This window comes from Haemaphysalis longicornis, unplaced genomic scaffold, assembly GCF_048455015.1.
Source record: "Haemaphysalis longicornis isolate Haplotype H1 unplaced genomic scaffold, Haemaphysalis longicornis Haplotype H1 scaffold_1, whole genome shotgun sequence".
Lineage (NCBI taxonomy): Eukaryota > Metazoa > Arthropoda > Arachnida > Ixodida > Ixodidae > Haemaphysalis > Haemaphysalis longicornis.
The window spans coordinates 390450646-390466419 of record NW_027526203.1 but is presented as its reverse complement, the minus strand read 5'-3'; the positions used below and the strand labels follow the sequence as shown (position 1 = coordinate 390466419).

General features: G+C 45.3%; 1 protein-coding gene across 1 annotated transcript in view; it reads left to right on the top strand.

Moving 5' to 3' along the window:
- Positions 1-15774, top strand: part of Spir (spire type actin nucleation factor) — a 246504-nt gene that overhangs the window by 153764 nt on the left and 76966 nt on the right. The window contains exons 7-8 of the mRNA XM_077686600.1: positions 7459-7545; positions 9386-9515. Of these exons, the coding sequence (XP_077542726.1) occupies positions 7459-7545; positions 9386-9515 (217 nt within the window). The remainder of the gene's footprint in view (positions 1-7458; positions 7546-9385; positions 9516-15774) is intronic.

Here is a 15774-nt window from a genome sequence, read left to right as displayed (position 1 = left end):
ACACACTCCTAAGGGCATATCATGGAACTCTGAGCACTGGAAGGTGAATGTAGCTGATAGTTTTTCAGAAAGCAACAAAACTACAAGAGGTTTAGGCACAACATTCACAAGGTATATTTAGAAACAATTAGTCACTGTGTCCAACAAAATGCGAGAAAATGCATCAAAGAGCTGCTTTCGAAGTCAAGAATGATGTCCTTTCTTTTTTAACGTAAGCGCATGGTGTGCACGCTCCATGCCTCGACTTCGCAAGTGCTTACGAGCATCGAATTTACAAGACGACAACACGGTAATGAAGCACGAATAGCATGATGATGGCATGAACGAGGCGGCAGGAGCTAAGCTCTGTAACCTCAGTGACTTGAATCGAGACCTAACGACTAGAACAAGAACTGTGATGCATTCGTCAAGCTAACACGGCTGACTACTAACGAGACGAGGTTTACGAGGCCAACGAGGCTTAAAAAGAAAAGAAAACAAAAACTAAACAGCCGGAACCAGAAAAAGCTGGTGCTATTAGCCGTGGGTTTGACAAGAAGTTTCATTTCCGGTTCTGTTTACTCGGTGAGGCAGAAATTTTAGTTCCGACTACCGAAAGTCTTTTTACTTATCTGAACACAAAACCAACCAACTTCCAGGCTACAGTTCTGTTTAAGCGGCGATTCCGTTTAAACGGCAATTCCATTTAAGCGATTTCCGTTTATCGAGATTCAACTGTATTTTGCAAATTTCGTTTGCGCTGTACCACTTCAACAGGAAAAATAAAGGTTGGCTTTGCCACGAGACACGCAGGTTGTACAGCAAAGCTGTTAGCCTGTAGTTGGTTAAAAAATTTCATGTCGTAAACAAAAAAACCCAGGCGGGACCCAGCAGTTCTTGCCTCATCAGGCATGCAGGCTAATCAGGCATGCAGCATAGAGCTCTCAGCATTCGTTTGAAAAAAAAAAAAAACACAAAACAAGCATCGAAACCGCATTACGGATGATAAGGCACCTGTGAACAATGGGACCCCCCCCACCATGTGTTCCTGGTAGATTGTTTGCAGATTATGTATGAAGGATAGGCAGTACTAGTGTCACTAAATGCTAAAAATGTACTAAAAATGTACGCTGTACCACCAAATGAACCAAGAATGCGCGCTGTACCACTAAATGCACTAAAAATGTACGCTGTACCACGCCCCTCTTTAATGCCGTTTGGGCCTTGAGGTTACATGAAATAAATAAAATAAAGAAAGAAAGAAAGAAGGGAAGGCAAAAAAACGCAGTTCTTGCCCAAGACGCCGAGCACATGCGTCAGGCTAGGCAGGACCCAGCATTTACTGCCTGAGAGAGCCAACCACAACCGACAAGCCCGCCGAGATGGTGACAAACATTTCATACCCTCCCCCATCAGCATTTGTAGTGGTTTACAACAGCTTCGCTGGACATCCACTTTCGCAGGGCGGCATGGCAACCTTTTTTTTTTCTTATTTGTTGCATAACATGGTTGCTTGAGTTTTTTTTTTTTTTTTTTTGCATCACACTAAAGCTGTGTAAGAAAAGTGACAGGCATTGTAAGGGGAACTGAGAACAGAATTTTTGTATATGTGTGAATGACACCAATCATGCCATGAAATACATTTCAAGAAACAACCTTTTGGAAATTTCACCTGTTATGCATATGCTTAAAAGAAAAATAAAAACTTTTCAAAAAGCCACGCTGCACTGCCCTCAGCCTCAACAGCCCCCCAGGCTTTTTGTTTGCAAGTTTAATGGGACAGCCAACCGCGTTTTGTGGAGGACACGTCCTCTAGTTCATATGAAAGCCACTGTTTTATATAGTGGGGTAACCATAAGGAATTTCTAAATCAATTGTTGCTAATAATTGTACGCTGAATATCTCTATTCAGTGTAAACTTTACACTGAATTTTACAGTATATCTTGAAGATGGCGCCATGTGAACTACCGTTCATATGCAAACAGCTTGTCGGTTTCAGTGAGTGATTCAAAAACCACATGAAGGAATAGGAAAGACTACTCATTGTTATTGTTCCAGCTGAGGACAAGTTTTTAAATACCTCTTTCATCTCGCGTACAGTTAAGAGTATGTTGCTGCACGGCTTACTGTCATGGTTGCCAGCATTCGTTTTGTCGGCATACTTAGAGGGGCCATGCCGGCAAAACAAGTTTGGTTCATTCGAAAGATTACCTCGTTAGAATCATACTGACACAATTTGTAACGTAAACTTCACTCACATAAGCTATATAATTAGGAAAAAAGGGAATGACCATGCGACCCACCAGCTCATTTCCCGCAACAGAACCTATGATGTCATACGCGCCAGCTCTGTGATTGGCTGAGGCTGGCAAAAGCAAATGCAAATTAGGCAGAACCTATAAGTTTGCTGAACAAGTTATTTGCACTTAATTAAGTTTATGGCACACTCTTTTTTCAGCAGTAAGAATAGTGGAATAAACAGGAGAAGTTACGAAAGCACAAGTAAACATAGAAGTACCGATGCGTACTGCTGTTGGTACTGCGTGCACTATGCTTGTTTTAGCTGCACAGCACTGCGGCTCTTTCGGGTTGTCTCAGACGACTCTGGCCAATTGGCGTTAGCGACGGCGTCTTATGGGACCATATTTATCGAGCGAGCACCATGTTTCACGAAACGATTACTTTCTCCCTGAACAAAAACAAGCCAGGTACAAATATGGTCAAAAATGAAGCGAAGGCAGAAAACAGCCAGCTGCGGTATGGTGGAGCCACCTAGCTTGACTAACGGTAAACAAGTGTCTGCTTCCCACCAAGTTTAGCTTGAAGACCCGTTTTTATAATGTCACTGCAGACGTCGTTAAAACACATGATTTGGCAAGGAGAATCAAAATTTGAACTTACATTAATTAATTTCGCAGTCAATAAAGCATCGTTTGCTTCCGGACAAGTGCTGGAGGCACTATAAAACGTGAAATCCTCTGAATAAAACAAACTTGCATGGCCCCTGCATGGTCCCTTTAGGCTGGTCAATCTAAAAATTCCGCTTTCAGATTTTGTAGGGCCCTATCAGGAAAAGCAGTTCAGTTAGAGGTGATTTAAGTGGAGCCCTTTCATTTGGGATGGAAATTCTGTTTGAAGGTTGGTGGTAGCACTCCTCAAGAATCTGTTTGCTGTCCCTTTAATCGCTTTGTCAGTTATCCGGGTTATTTATTGTATAGTGCTGCAGCTGAAGTGGAAAACTTTGAGAGGGAGGAACACGCTGCTGTGGCTCAGTGGCTAAGGCGTCGCTGCTTTTCAGATGGAGGTGAAAATAGAAGGTGTTCATGTGTCGAGATTTTGGCACGTGTTAAAGGTCCCCAGGTGGTCAAAATTAATCCAGAGCCCTCCGCTCCGCTACAGTGCGCCTCATAGCCCAGGTGTAGCTATGGCGTGTCAAGCGACACAGTCAATTAAATTGAGAAGGGAAAAGAAAGGGTGGAGACACTAGATGAACAGAAAAAAAAAAAGAAATAGAAGTACAATGTCAAAGGGGTACTGAAGTGAATTTTGCGGTCATTTCGTGGCTGCATTGTTCAACACGTTACCTATTATTTGACCATTCAGGCAACGTGTAGAGCTTTAGTTTGTCTGTAAAAGATGGCAGTATAGAAAACACCATGTGCATTCCCAGCTACTGCACTAACTACCGTAATGACCTTAATGTGGTTTGCAATGGGTTTTCTTGCTTGAAAATTTTGTTTTTCGCTAAGGCCAAATTTTTGTATTCTTATACACAGGTTGTACGGATTGATGGGCTGGCAATCTATTAAATGTAGCCCTGTGAACTTCCCAGCATGTTATCGTAACGGATGTCTCCAAATTCGGCGGGGAGGATGATGCAAGGGAGGCGGCGTTTTCAAATTCACTGTTCTCATTAAAAAGTGTGTGTAAATTGGCTGGAAAAACTCGTAACATGGCCTCCACATTGTAGACACATATTTGGCAAGATAATTCTACAATGAATGTGTACAATTCATTTCAGTGTCCCTGTAAATCTCTCTTCTTGAAGACACCCGCCGCGGTGGCTCAGTGGCTAAGGCGTTGCGCTGCTGAGCATGAGGTCGCGGGTTCGATTCCCGGCCGCGGCGGCCGCTTTTCTAATGGAGGCGAAAAGCAAAAACGCCCGTATGTACGAGATTTCGGCGCACGTTAAAGATCCCCAGGTGGTCAAAATTAATCCGGAGCCCTCCACTACGGCGCGCCTCATCGCCTGCGTTGCGTCGGCGCGTTAAACCCTACAATCAATCAATCAATCAATCAAATCTTCTTGAAGACGCAGATTCTGCCAAACACTGAAAACAGGTTTCGGTTTTAGTGTGGGAGAGCGCTAGATGCCCCGCTGGGGTGAAGTCTGTCAGTTGAGGTCACAGAGTGAAAGAATGCCACCTGAGCGAGAAACAGCTTTGCTAGGCAACAGCAGAGGGCGTCTGGCATGCTAGGCACAGCAGCGCTCTTCTACTCAAGTACACAGAGCAAGCGAATGCCGCATAAGCAGGAAAGCATGTTGCGAGGCAACACCAAAGGGTGCCAGGCATGCTAGTCGCAGCGGCTGCTGTATGTGCCAATGGAAAGCATGGTAGCCGCTTAGAATGTGCAGGGGACGACAGTACGAAGACGAAGTTGGTGTATTTACAGCTGAGTTCCGGCTTACGTGGCCTTATCTCGTCATGTTTGTGCAGTGTATCACCTCTGTCACCTTTATCATCTCGTAGTAGTTTCCGATAATAGATGAGCCAAGTACTTTGACCGATATCGGAGGTGGGTCAGTCACGCTGTTCCATCTGAACGGCGCAGACGGAACCAAGTGCAACATGCATCCATTGGCCTTGGAGTCATGGCCAAACTCATAAGGAAGGAAAAAAAGATGAAGAATACCCCAGCTGCGCTCCCATCTTCTCAAGCACTATCACAACACTTGCAATCACTGTAGTGAAATTACTCGATATTTTGTGTAATTTGTGCGATCTCAATATTTTGTGTTCTGTTTGAAATACCTTGTAGTATCTACGTTTAGCTACGCATCACTGTATTATGCTCCCTCTGCATTGGTCAGGAAAAATGGTCTGGGAAAGCCTGCAAGGCTCAGAATGTGGTGCATTGGCTAGGCACTATGATAACTAATGAACAATACGAGCTAGCTTTTATGAATAAATGTTTGTATTTGTGTGGGTGTGTGTACATGTACACGGGCATGGTGCACACGCAGACAACAGCAGAAAGTCGCTATTTCTTAATAAACATTTGAGGCAACCATGAAGATCATCTAAGAGAATGTATCTTCCAAACACACACTGAAATACAGAAGCTAGAGTGGTACTGAGTTTTATCATGTAGCTGCGAGGTAAACATATCAATGAAACGTGCCAATCAAATTTCACCTCCTCCCCCCCCCTTTTGCACGTGTGCAGACACTTGCACGTGCATACAGAGGTGTTGTGAAATGCAGCAATATCTTATCTTGAGGTCATTGTGAGCATTATGAACATGTTTTAAAATTCTTAGTTTCTGTAGTATGGGTTGGTTCACGTCTATATCTTCAATTTGTTCAAGCTCTTTGTCTCAGTCTGTTTCCGCCAATCAAAGTGACTGGCACTTATTTACTATTTTTCTCCTGCAGCTCTTAACTGGTTCGGTGCAAGCATTTTGTTTTACTTTTTTTCAATGCTGGGGTGCTTGTCAAAGAAGTGCAAGAATGCACCTGCATGCGCCTCTGTGTGCATTACCTTCTGGAATGCGCTGCAGGCTCCCAATAGTGGTGCTCATGTTGTTCTTTACTTACACGAGAGACAGGATAAGCATAAAGCGTCCCCCCCTTCACTAGTGGGAGAAGTTAGAGTTAGGTGTTGCTGTTCAGTATGAGGAGCTGCATCATGATCTAGAGTAAGGGCCCAAACATGGCTTACGTTATGCTATTACGTGGAACACAACAAAGGGTGAAAATATGTCTATAGCTAAAATAGGCAACGAGGAACGCAAAATTAGAGGGTATGAGGTTGGCTTGAGGAGCAAAACAGACGATGAGAAAGTGGCCGTAGAAAAAGGAGGGGAGCATACAGTTATTGCTATGCTCCTTCCTGATCGCGCTATTACTGAGCCTACCGCTTGACCAACACCATCGCTGTGGTTAAGAGAAGCGTGCACGCTACGACAGTGAATGTTGCTAAGGAAGTACCAGTGGTGTGTTAGTGCGTGAGTGCCATAGAATCAGTTTCCCAGGAGGTGCAGGAATGCACGAGTTCAGTGGACTGTTTCAGAAACATTTATTCAATAACGCGTTCTGATTTTCATTGTGGTTGGTCGCTTCTGTGGCAAGAGCCCATGGAAGCGAGATAGTGGGGCCGGTCGTTTGTTGGCAACACTGGGCTGGGACAAGTTTCTAGTAATAAGCTTGGGTTGAAGCAGGCAGCCCTCTGGGCTAAAATGTAAATCAATTCATTCAACAGGTTGCCTAATCTTCTCCTAATCTGGCTCCTTTTCTATGTGTTTTGGAAAAAGTGCTGGGAGTCTTGAGGCTAACACCGAGCTGCATGTAACTCTCTCCTCTGTAATGTGATCGATTAGCCTAGTTGGTAATCCATGATTTGAAGAGTTAAGGACAGGGATGTTGAAGACAAGACACAAGAGCACTACTATATCTGAAGTTTTATTTTTCACACACACACTTCTTTTTTAAGCACACTTAGAACAAATAATACAACAAAATGCAAAAGAAAGGAAGGAGTGTGTGTAATAAATAAAACTTCAGCTGTAGGAGTGCACCTTGTCTTCACCATCCCTGTCCATTTTTGTGCTCAACTCTTCAAATCTCTCTTCTGGCAACAATGCAGCGAATGTGCTGTGCTCAAAACCCAGAATCGGACCTATTTTTGTAGGAATATGAATAGGGTGTGCTCTCTGCATAGAGCATTATGGTGTTGTTGTATGAACACAGACTACAGAGTTGCCTGTGACTGACCAGTTACATGATCAAAATACATATATTATTTTGAATTCCACTGTGAAATGTAGTATTTGGCTTTTGCACACCTCACACAATGGGTGAGTGTAAAACGTATTACATTAGCCTTGAATTTTGGTTTTCGGTGTTTTTGTCAGTTTTGTTCAAAAAAAAGTGCCATGTAAGTGCCACTGAGTAGGAATCGAAGCTCCGTTTGCCGCATATAAAGTAAACATTCTACAGCTGTTCTCCACCTTGAAAGTCCTGAAAGTGCAGTGCCTGTAAACAGCAATGCTGGTATTTTGCTTCATTTTTGTTGCATTGGCGGTGAGGCATTTTGGCCGGTCTGTGAGGAGCAGGATAAAATTTCACTGCTTCCCACACTGAAGTACGTAATTCCATCCTTACCACACACCCTTGTAATGTTGCCAGCTTTGCATAGTGGCACTACTGCCCAATAGGCGACAAGGGCCTGCAATTCTTTGGCTGCTTCTTTGTGCAGGTGAACGGTGACCTGCCACCCCGGGTAAAGAAGGACGCCCACGCATTAATACTGGACTTCATTCGTTCAAGACCACCATTATTCCCAGTAAGTTTTCCCCTGGTTTCCCCAAGCTGACGGCTAAGCTTCCAGTGGTACCATGGTCTTTTGTCCTGAAATCGGCAGCACAGGTTGTTCTGGAATGGCGCTAGATGAACCTTGGAAAGCCCTCTGTCTTGTAGCAAAGCATTCTTCCTTATTTTAAGTGTGGGCATGTTATTTGCCCAAGTTCATAAATTGCCACTGTTTCATTTGAGCGTGCATTCTATCGCTAATTCACTATTGACTTTTTAATATCGCCTAGAGAGACAACAAAGGCTAGCAAAGCAGCAGTTCAGTCATTGGTGGGGAGGCTATAAGTTGGCTTTGGAAGGAAACGGAGAAACGCTTTATTTTTTCTGAGCACCCTTAATCTGGTGCACCTTCTTGGGAAGCTTCCCAGGCTTCCTCTGCTCTGGACATCAGCAGGAGCTGCATCCTGCGTTGTGGTCAGCCAGCCTCACCTCGTAAAGTGATAGCGTTGTTGGAGACGCAGGTCAACAATAAGTGCTGGTTTTGGTAGATGTTGGGGTATCCTCCACAGAACGAGCCAGGGGGCTGCCGGGTAGGTTTCAGAAACGGCGTGTAAGATGCTCGGTGGGTGCAAGGGTAGTCACCGCAATATCCGCATGGAGGCTAAAATATAATTAATGTATTTATGTGAAGTGTTGATGCAGGATACCAAGAGCAGATGGTTGCAAAGTATAAAAAGTGTTACCATGCCATGCCAGTGAAGTTTTATAAATTGGGCTAATATTTCATGCCTTGCATTTTCATTACCATAACTGCCACTGCTTGTGTGTGTGTGTGTGCATGTGCACGTGTGAGGGCATGTTTCAGGATATTTGGATGATCATACTTAAACCCTCGTTCTCCTCAAACTGAAGCAGTTGTGGTAAATATCACCACTTGAGATGAAGGCTTCTTCCACATAAAATATACTATTATGAATGAAGCTTGCAACAGCAGGATAGCTTTTGTATGTATTTTATGCAATAGAATAAATATAAAAGAGCTTTCAAATATGCTTTTACTCTCTGATCTGTGCTAGTTGGTACATTTTCTGGCGGAAAGCAGCTCGAACTTTGACACAACTTTGACACAAGTTATATACCACAGTCACTTTAAAGGTAGTTGGGGCTCGTAGGAGGAGCATGGCAGTGGAAGCAGACCTGTGGACTCTTTCTTTTTTTCTTTAATTTTTTATTCTCAGCATTATTTTTAAACTTGTTTAAGAACGATGTGTTTTTTAGTTTGTTTCTGGTTTCCGGTATTTTTGGCCTTCTGTTACATTTAGACTTCAATGAACGTTAAAAAAACAACCCTGAATTCTTTAAAACATTAAAATTTTGGTCGTGGATGCTTTGGGTTAATTGATCCGAGAGAATAGCTTAAGAGGGAGTGTCTTATTTTGTGTTGCTTGTATTCCAGAGTGTAATATTTCATTTGGATTGTACATTTTTTTAGCAGATGTAAAGTTTAAATACTTTTGAGGACACTCAAAGTTCTGAAGCACTTCCCTCTTATTCCGTTCCCAGGTACTGATGAGCCCTTGCTGTGATCTTGAAAATAATTAAACAGAATGAAACTTTCTGAGAAAAATGTGTGCCGAAAAGCAGCGAGTGTCTTTGGTAGTTCTGCAGGCTAAATCAGTTCATTTCAGGCTACCGTAGTATAGACTGGCATCTTTCATCTATTCATTAAGATGTAGCTGCTGTACAATAAATGTGTCAATTTTGCCAGGAGCAGTGTGTAGCAGAGGAACGCTGGGATGCTTTTCTGGGAATTACTTGTCCTCCCACTTTGCGTGCTCATTCACTGTGCTGTTGTTTTGTTTCTGCCTGCCCAGGTCTCCAGGCGGCAACTGAAGCCTGCTCCTCGCCGGGAAACATCGGTTCATGACCGGCTCATGGCCGATATTCGGCAACCCCAGGTGCTGCGACCAGTCAGGAGGCGGAGCACCTCGAGCAGCAATTCTGGTCAGTGCCAATTTTTTCCACAAAACCTGCTGCCAGGTCTTCTGGTTGACCGGCCAGTTGTCCGCAATAGTGGCTCTTGCCGTCGAGAAGTTCTTCGGTACAGCATCGAGCAGCACTTGTGGTCTGTCGCTACCTTGTCCTTGTGATGGTTTTTTTGACAGCAACGAGCCCAGTCTTCTATCTTTGTAATTTTTTCGTTGGTGCCTTTGTTTCGGTGAATGGAAATTACTTGTACATCTGCGTCTTTACTGATTTGCTGACAAAAATGATACACATTTAAGTAGAATCGCTTGGGATTGGGCAAGCTCGTTCACATTCACTAGCAAGTTCAGCATGACAAAAGGACACCTCAAATGGAACAAATAGGGCGCAGTGCTGTAGTTCAAGTGGCTTTAGTGTTGTTACATTATAATCTCATTATAACAAACTTAAAGGTGCATTCAGAACAATATTAGTATTGTGAAATCATAAAAGTAACCATATTAATTGCATTAAACAAAGTGTCCTACCTTTACAGGGGTTTGTCCTTGAGCTGATTTACCTGAAAAGATGCAGGCATACAATTAAGCAGCCTATGTTTGAAGTACATAGTGTGTAATTTTCTTTTGGTGCGTGTAGCATGAACAACACATTATAAACAATTTCAGGTTGCCTGCTTTCTTGCCGAATGTTCCTTCTCAGGGCTAGCATTGTGGCTCGCTCCTCTAGCTGTGAAAATGTTGACCGGCATGCCTGGTAGCTGGCACCTATATATGTACTCGTCTTTGCATCTAAACCTGAGCATGTTGCATCAAGGCTGTACATGCAATGCAATCAACAGTGAGGGGAAAGCTCTACATTTTGAGAGTGTGCCTCCAACCTTGCAGCTGCCACCAGTTACAGCATGACAGATAGCACACTGATCTACTGAAGTGCACACTGATCTACTGAAGTGCATCCCTGGTTTCATTTGCGAGGCTGCCTCAGGGGGGCTACATGGCTGGGGCACCCATACAGAACACTAACAAAACCGTCCAGGCTGCATTACTAGTCGCAAGTGCAAGGAAAGCAGTTTGCGCATTGGCAAGGCCACTACAGTCGAACCCATTTATAACGATCCGAGATATAACAATCCATCGGTTATAACGACCATATTTTGGTGCACTTACGACTTTCCTATGCTACCCATTGAAACTGTGTCCAGATGTACCGAACTTTCTTCGAAGCATCCGACTTTTACAACGAACACTTCTGACACTGTCAGGACCCGCCACGGTGGCTCAGTGGCTAAGGCGTTGCGCTGCGGAGCACGAGATCATGGGTTCGATTCCCGGCCGCGGTGGCCGCTTTTCTGATGGAGGCGAAAAGCAAAAACACCCGTGTGTACGAGATTTCGGCGCACGTTAAAGATCCCCAGGTGGTCATAATTAATCCGTAGCCCTCCACTACGGCGCGCCTCATCGTCGGTGTTGCGTTAGCGCGTTAAACCTTACAATCAATCAATCAATCAATCAATCAATCAATCAATCAATCAATCAATCAATCAATCAATCAAAATGACATGGTCAGGGTCAAAATATGGTGCATACGAAGCAAAAAAAAAATCAAAACAGTCCTTAATGCATGAGAGAGGCGGCGTGCTGGTGCATTCACCGCTTGTTCACGGATGTGACACGTGAAACAATGCAAAACTGTTTCAAAAGGCTGGCTTTGTCAGTCCATCGGCTTCGTCAGCATTAGTCGAGGACGTTGTCATTCCCGATTCCCGAGAGGACGCACGGCAATCATGAAAGCAAGCTGTTGAGGATAGACTCGTGAGTGACGCAGATGACCTCAACTACTTTGTTGCTGCGGAAGATGCTGTATGGATGACTGAAGAACTTGATGATAGTGCAATTGTCCGTAAAGTGCAGGCAGAAGCCTGTCCTGAGCCACCATTGTTGGATGAGGACAGTGATGATGACATGTCTCCGCCGGCGCCTATAGGCACCGGCAGGAGTATATTGCCACTCTGAAGGAGCTTGTATTCTTGAGGGAACTGCCAGAAGAGCATGTCAATAACTTAGAGGACTTGGAAAGGACCATTAGAAGTTCTACAACTGGGCATAAAGAAGCAGCTATCACCCAGTTATTTGAAGTAAGTCAGTGAATCTGAAGGCTTTTTTTTTTTCCCCCGTGTGGGTAAGTTCCTTTGCGGTTTAAAATTGTTTCAAGAGAGATTTCGGCATACATCCCACCTCATGTGTTCATTGTAAAAAATAAACTTATTCTGTCTTGCAGTCATTGTTTTTTCTTTAGATGTCGTTAAATTTGTTTTATTGTGATGATTTGCAGCCCTAAATTGTATGCTGTGGTAAAGGTAATTAAGTGTGAATAATTTAGAATCTTAAGCATATGCAAGAGGCTATACAGTTAAACCTCGATGTAATGAACTTCAATGTAACAAAACCCACGATGTAACGAACCACGGAATTTTTCGTAACTTCAAGTGTATGCACACCATGTATTTTCACCCTCTGTCTAACGAAGTCCCGTTTGCCGGAATTTCAATGTAACGAAGTTCCATGGAGAACTAGGTAAGAAATTTAAGTTCTAGAGGTATATTTTATGAGACGCAAGCGCCGAAATGGGGTCTCCATAAAACACGAACAGCAACACGGGCCGCCAAATGCCGCGGATGCAGCGAGCCACGGGTCTGTGAGCGAGCCCCTTGCCTACAAACTGCGTGGCGTGCATACACGGCTAGCGCACTGTTTCCGTTTCTGTCGGAGCTTAATCGCCTACACGGGCATCAGCGTGAACCGCATGGAGCGTTTTCTCCCCGCAAAAACTCAAAACGCGCCCCGCAAGTCACAGCCATGCTGATGCAGCCGCGGACACCACCCGCGCGATGTGGGTAGCTCCAGCAACTGCTTCCAACCGCTCGCTGAAACGCAACTCGAGGGGCAAATGAGAGGGGCACACAAGAAAAAAAAGCGGATAACGTGGGCGAAATTTTCACAGTAAAAAGTAATGCGCGCCGCTCATGCTTGTTGGGTTTCATCGTTCCAGCAAGCATTTTTGAATCTTTATGAGCCTTGTGCACACGTTTTTGTCACACCCGCGTCCGTCGGTGGCGGCTTTTGCGCCAGGAAGTGACCCGCGCTGCACGCGGTAGTGGGAGGAGCCTGACCAGTTTCGCCAATGGGGAGGCGCGCACCCTATGGCGGGAGCATCGAAGCGCTCGGGGATGCCGAAGATATTTGATGGGCGCTTTCGTAAGCGGCGCGTATGATGCTTTACAGTGAAAATTTCGCCCACGTTATCCGCTTTTTTTTCTCGCATGCCCCTCTCTTTTGCCCCTCGAGTTGCGTTTCAGCGAAGCGGAAGCGGTCGCTGGAGCTACTCACATCACGCGGGTTGCCTCCGTGGCTGCGTCAGCGTGCCTGTGGCTTGCGGGGCGGGTTTTTGCTCCATGCGATTAACTCTGATGCCCGCGTAGACGATTAAGCTCCGATAGAAACAGAAACAGTGCGCCAGCCGGGTATGTGTGCCACGTTTTCTTTTGTAGGAAATGCTTCACGGGAGCGAATTTCAATGTAGCGAAATTTCAATGTAACGAAGTCAATTACAAATTTTACTGACTTCGTTACACCGAGGTTTAACTGTAAATGGACATTATACCCGCCGTGGTGGCTCAGTGGCTATGGTGTTGTGCTTCAAGCAAGAGCACTTGAAGACAGTCTTCTATCAAGTTGCATAATAAATGATTTTTTTTCTTTTTCTTTTTTCCCATTGTGAGTCTACTTCATTCACCAGCTTGAAGCAAGGTATTTGCATGCACCTGGGTCTGTTGCCGATTCTTTTTTTGGGAGGGCTTCTGATAAGACGAACAAATTATCATGGTCTCTTCGAGTTCGGGAGTCCACTGTGTGTACGTGTGTGTGTGCGTGTGTGCGCGCGTACGCGTGCGTGTGCCTGTGTGTGCGTGCGTGTGTGAGAGGAAGAGTGGGAGGGGGTTACGTGGAAACAGGACAAACATGAGATGAACGATGCAATGGGGGGAAGCGATCTGTGTACATTATTTACATAGCACACATGACAGGGCTTGTGCAAGGTGTGCACCAGGCACTTCATCGTCATCGTTCTTGAATGAAAGCGTTGTAAGGCATTGCCCACTGGAGACACGGACGACCGTCCCAGTCAAGGCTTAGGTACCGTGAGGGTTGCGATGTGGATGAGCGATGTGATGAAAACATAGTGAATGGCTGCCGCCACTGATGACGATGATGTACGTGATGATGCCTGGCCCCGCAACAGCTATGTCTTGAAGGCATAAACGGACCGTCTGAGGAACTCGAACCACGTCGGACGACAGGGCTGGGGACGCGGCATCTTTGGTTAGTCTGGTCTCGGCTTTTAATGGCTGGTCTTGGTCGGCTGCTGTTGGGCTAGGGTCACGGAGCGCGGGACGTCGTCGAACGCTGGTCGCAGTTGGCTGGGGCGGCCAGACACGGCCCACGTTCCCTCGACGATGTTGCCCAGGCCGAGCCGATGCGATGCGGAGGCCATCATGGAGATGAAAACTCAGCACCCTCCACGAAAATGTCACGTGGCGGCAAGACAGCAGGACAAAGATGAGACGAAGATGCGATGGGGTGAAGCAATCTATTTACATTATTTACATAGCGCCCATGGCAGAGCTCTCGTGAGGTGCGTGCCAAGCACTTTGTCGTCGTCATCATCATTCTTGAGTGAAGGTGTTGTGAGGCATTGCCCACCGGAGTTGCGTAACAATGTCCTGGGACCTAGATGTCACGTAGCCAAAGACGACGCAGCTGTCTTGAAGGCATCTTCGGGTGCATGTCCAGAGTCGGTGATCGCGATCACGTCACTTGATTCGTGCGTTTCTTCGAGGAACGCAATTGCAGTGCCCTTGTTTAAATGCTAGTACTTCTCAGTAAAATTAGTGACCAAATCGTGGGATTTGCTTTGCTTAAAGCGCGCAATGCCTCTTGCGACGGAGACACCACGGTCGATAAGCAAGCTTTGGTCACTCTCTACGATAGCGTCAACGTGAGGGGCAGTATTTTCACAGTAGACGGTGATCATCAAGCTTGCGTGAAGTAGCAGGGTGAAATGATCATCGGCGATCTTTACAGCAGCGCTGTGTTCAGGGTTTGGTTCCGGCGTCATGCAGTGATCGGAGGAAAATGTTATAGACTTGGCCTGTAGATCAATTATATTGCACTGTTGTCCGTCAAAAAGTCAATTCCGAGAATTACATCGTGGGAGCAATTAGGCAAAATTACGAATGCAGCAGGGTACGTGGTGCCGTCTATGGTGACGCGCAATGTGCACGTTCCTCTTGGTGTTACAAGATGGCCTCTTGCTGTGCACATGTGCGGACCGTCCCATCTGGTCGTAACTTTCTTCAGCGTAGATGCGAATGTTCCGCTCATTCCTGAGTAGTTGGCTCCCGTGTCTATAAGGTCTTCTTTTTGTCAAGGCGAGGAAAGCTTGGGAGTGCACATGTTTCCTTCCATATCCGTAATCACCAGGGTTACCACGACATCACCTGCAAGCCTATTCATTTGTTATTTAGACTGTCGGGATTTCTTACGTGGGCTGAGCATGTGCAGTCACGGCAGCGTCTTGAGTCATGCAGTGTGTTCCCATGTCCTATCACTCAGCACTGTGTCCTGCTTGTTCCTCTCAACAGCCTTCAAAACGCATTCATGCTGGACTTTGTAATTAAGGCCCCTCAGTCTCCGTAACTTTAGTCCCTAAAGAGGCTGGGAGATCTGCCCTTCTTGCAGCCACTTTTGGGCACCAATATACAGAGGGGGAGAGGCTTTGTGATCTCAATTTTTTCTTCAAGCATGCATGCATTTGCCCTCACGAATTCCACCACTCCGTTTTGTGAAAGTGAAACCAAGGTTTGGGATTTCCTTTGACTGCAGTAAGCCATGTGAGGTTGGCTTGCTAGCACTCCTTGAGATAGGGATGTTCTAGACCTGTTTTAATTGGCCCTGAGTTAGCAGACTGCAAGACCGACATTCTGCCCACTCAGCCGCCCCTTGTGCAAGTAGTGTTGAATGTTTGAAGCGAATGAAATATCAAGTCTGCTTAGAAAGAACTTTTTGACATAACTTATTTATAATACAGAAGTTTTAATTGTGGAATTTTTCAGGGCTCAGTTACAGCAAAAAAGTGCAAGGACATGCTAAAAAACTGCAAAAATGGTGCCAAATCAGTTTATTCTATGCAGATTCAGCTTTCAAAAGCAGAAGCAATTCTG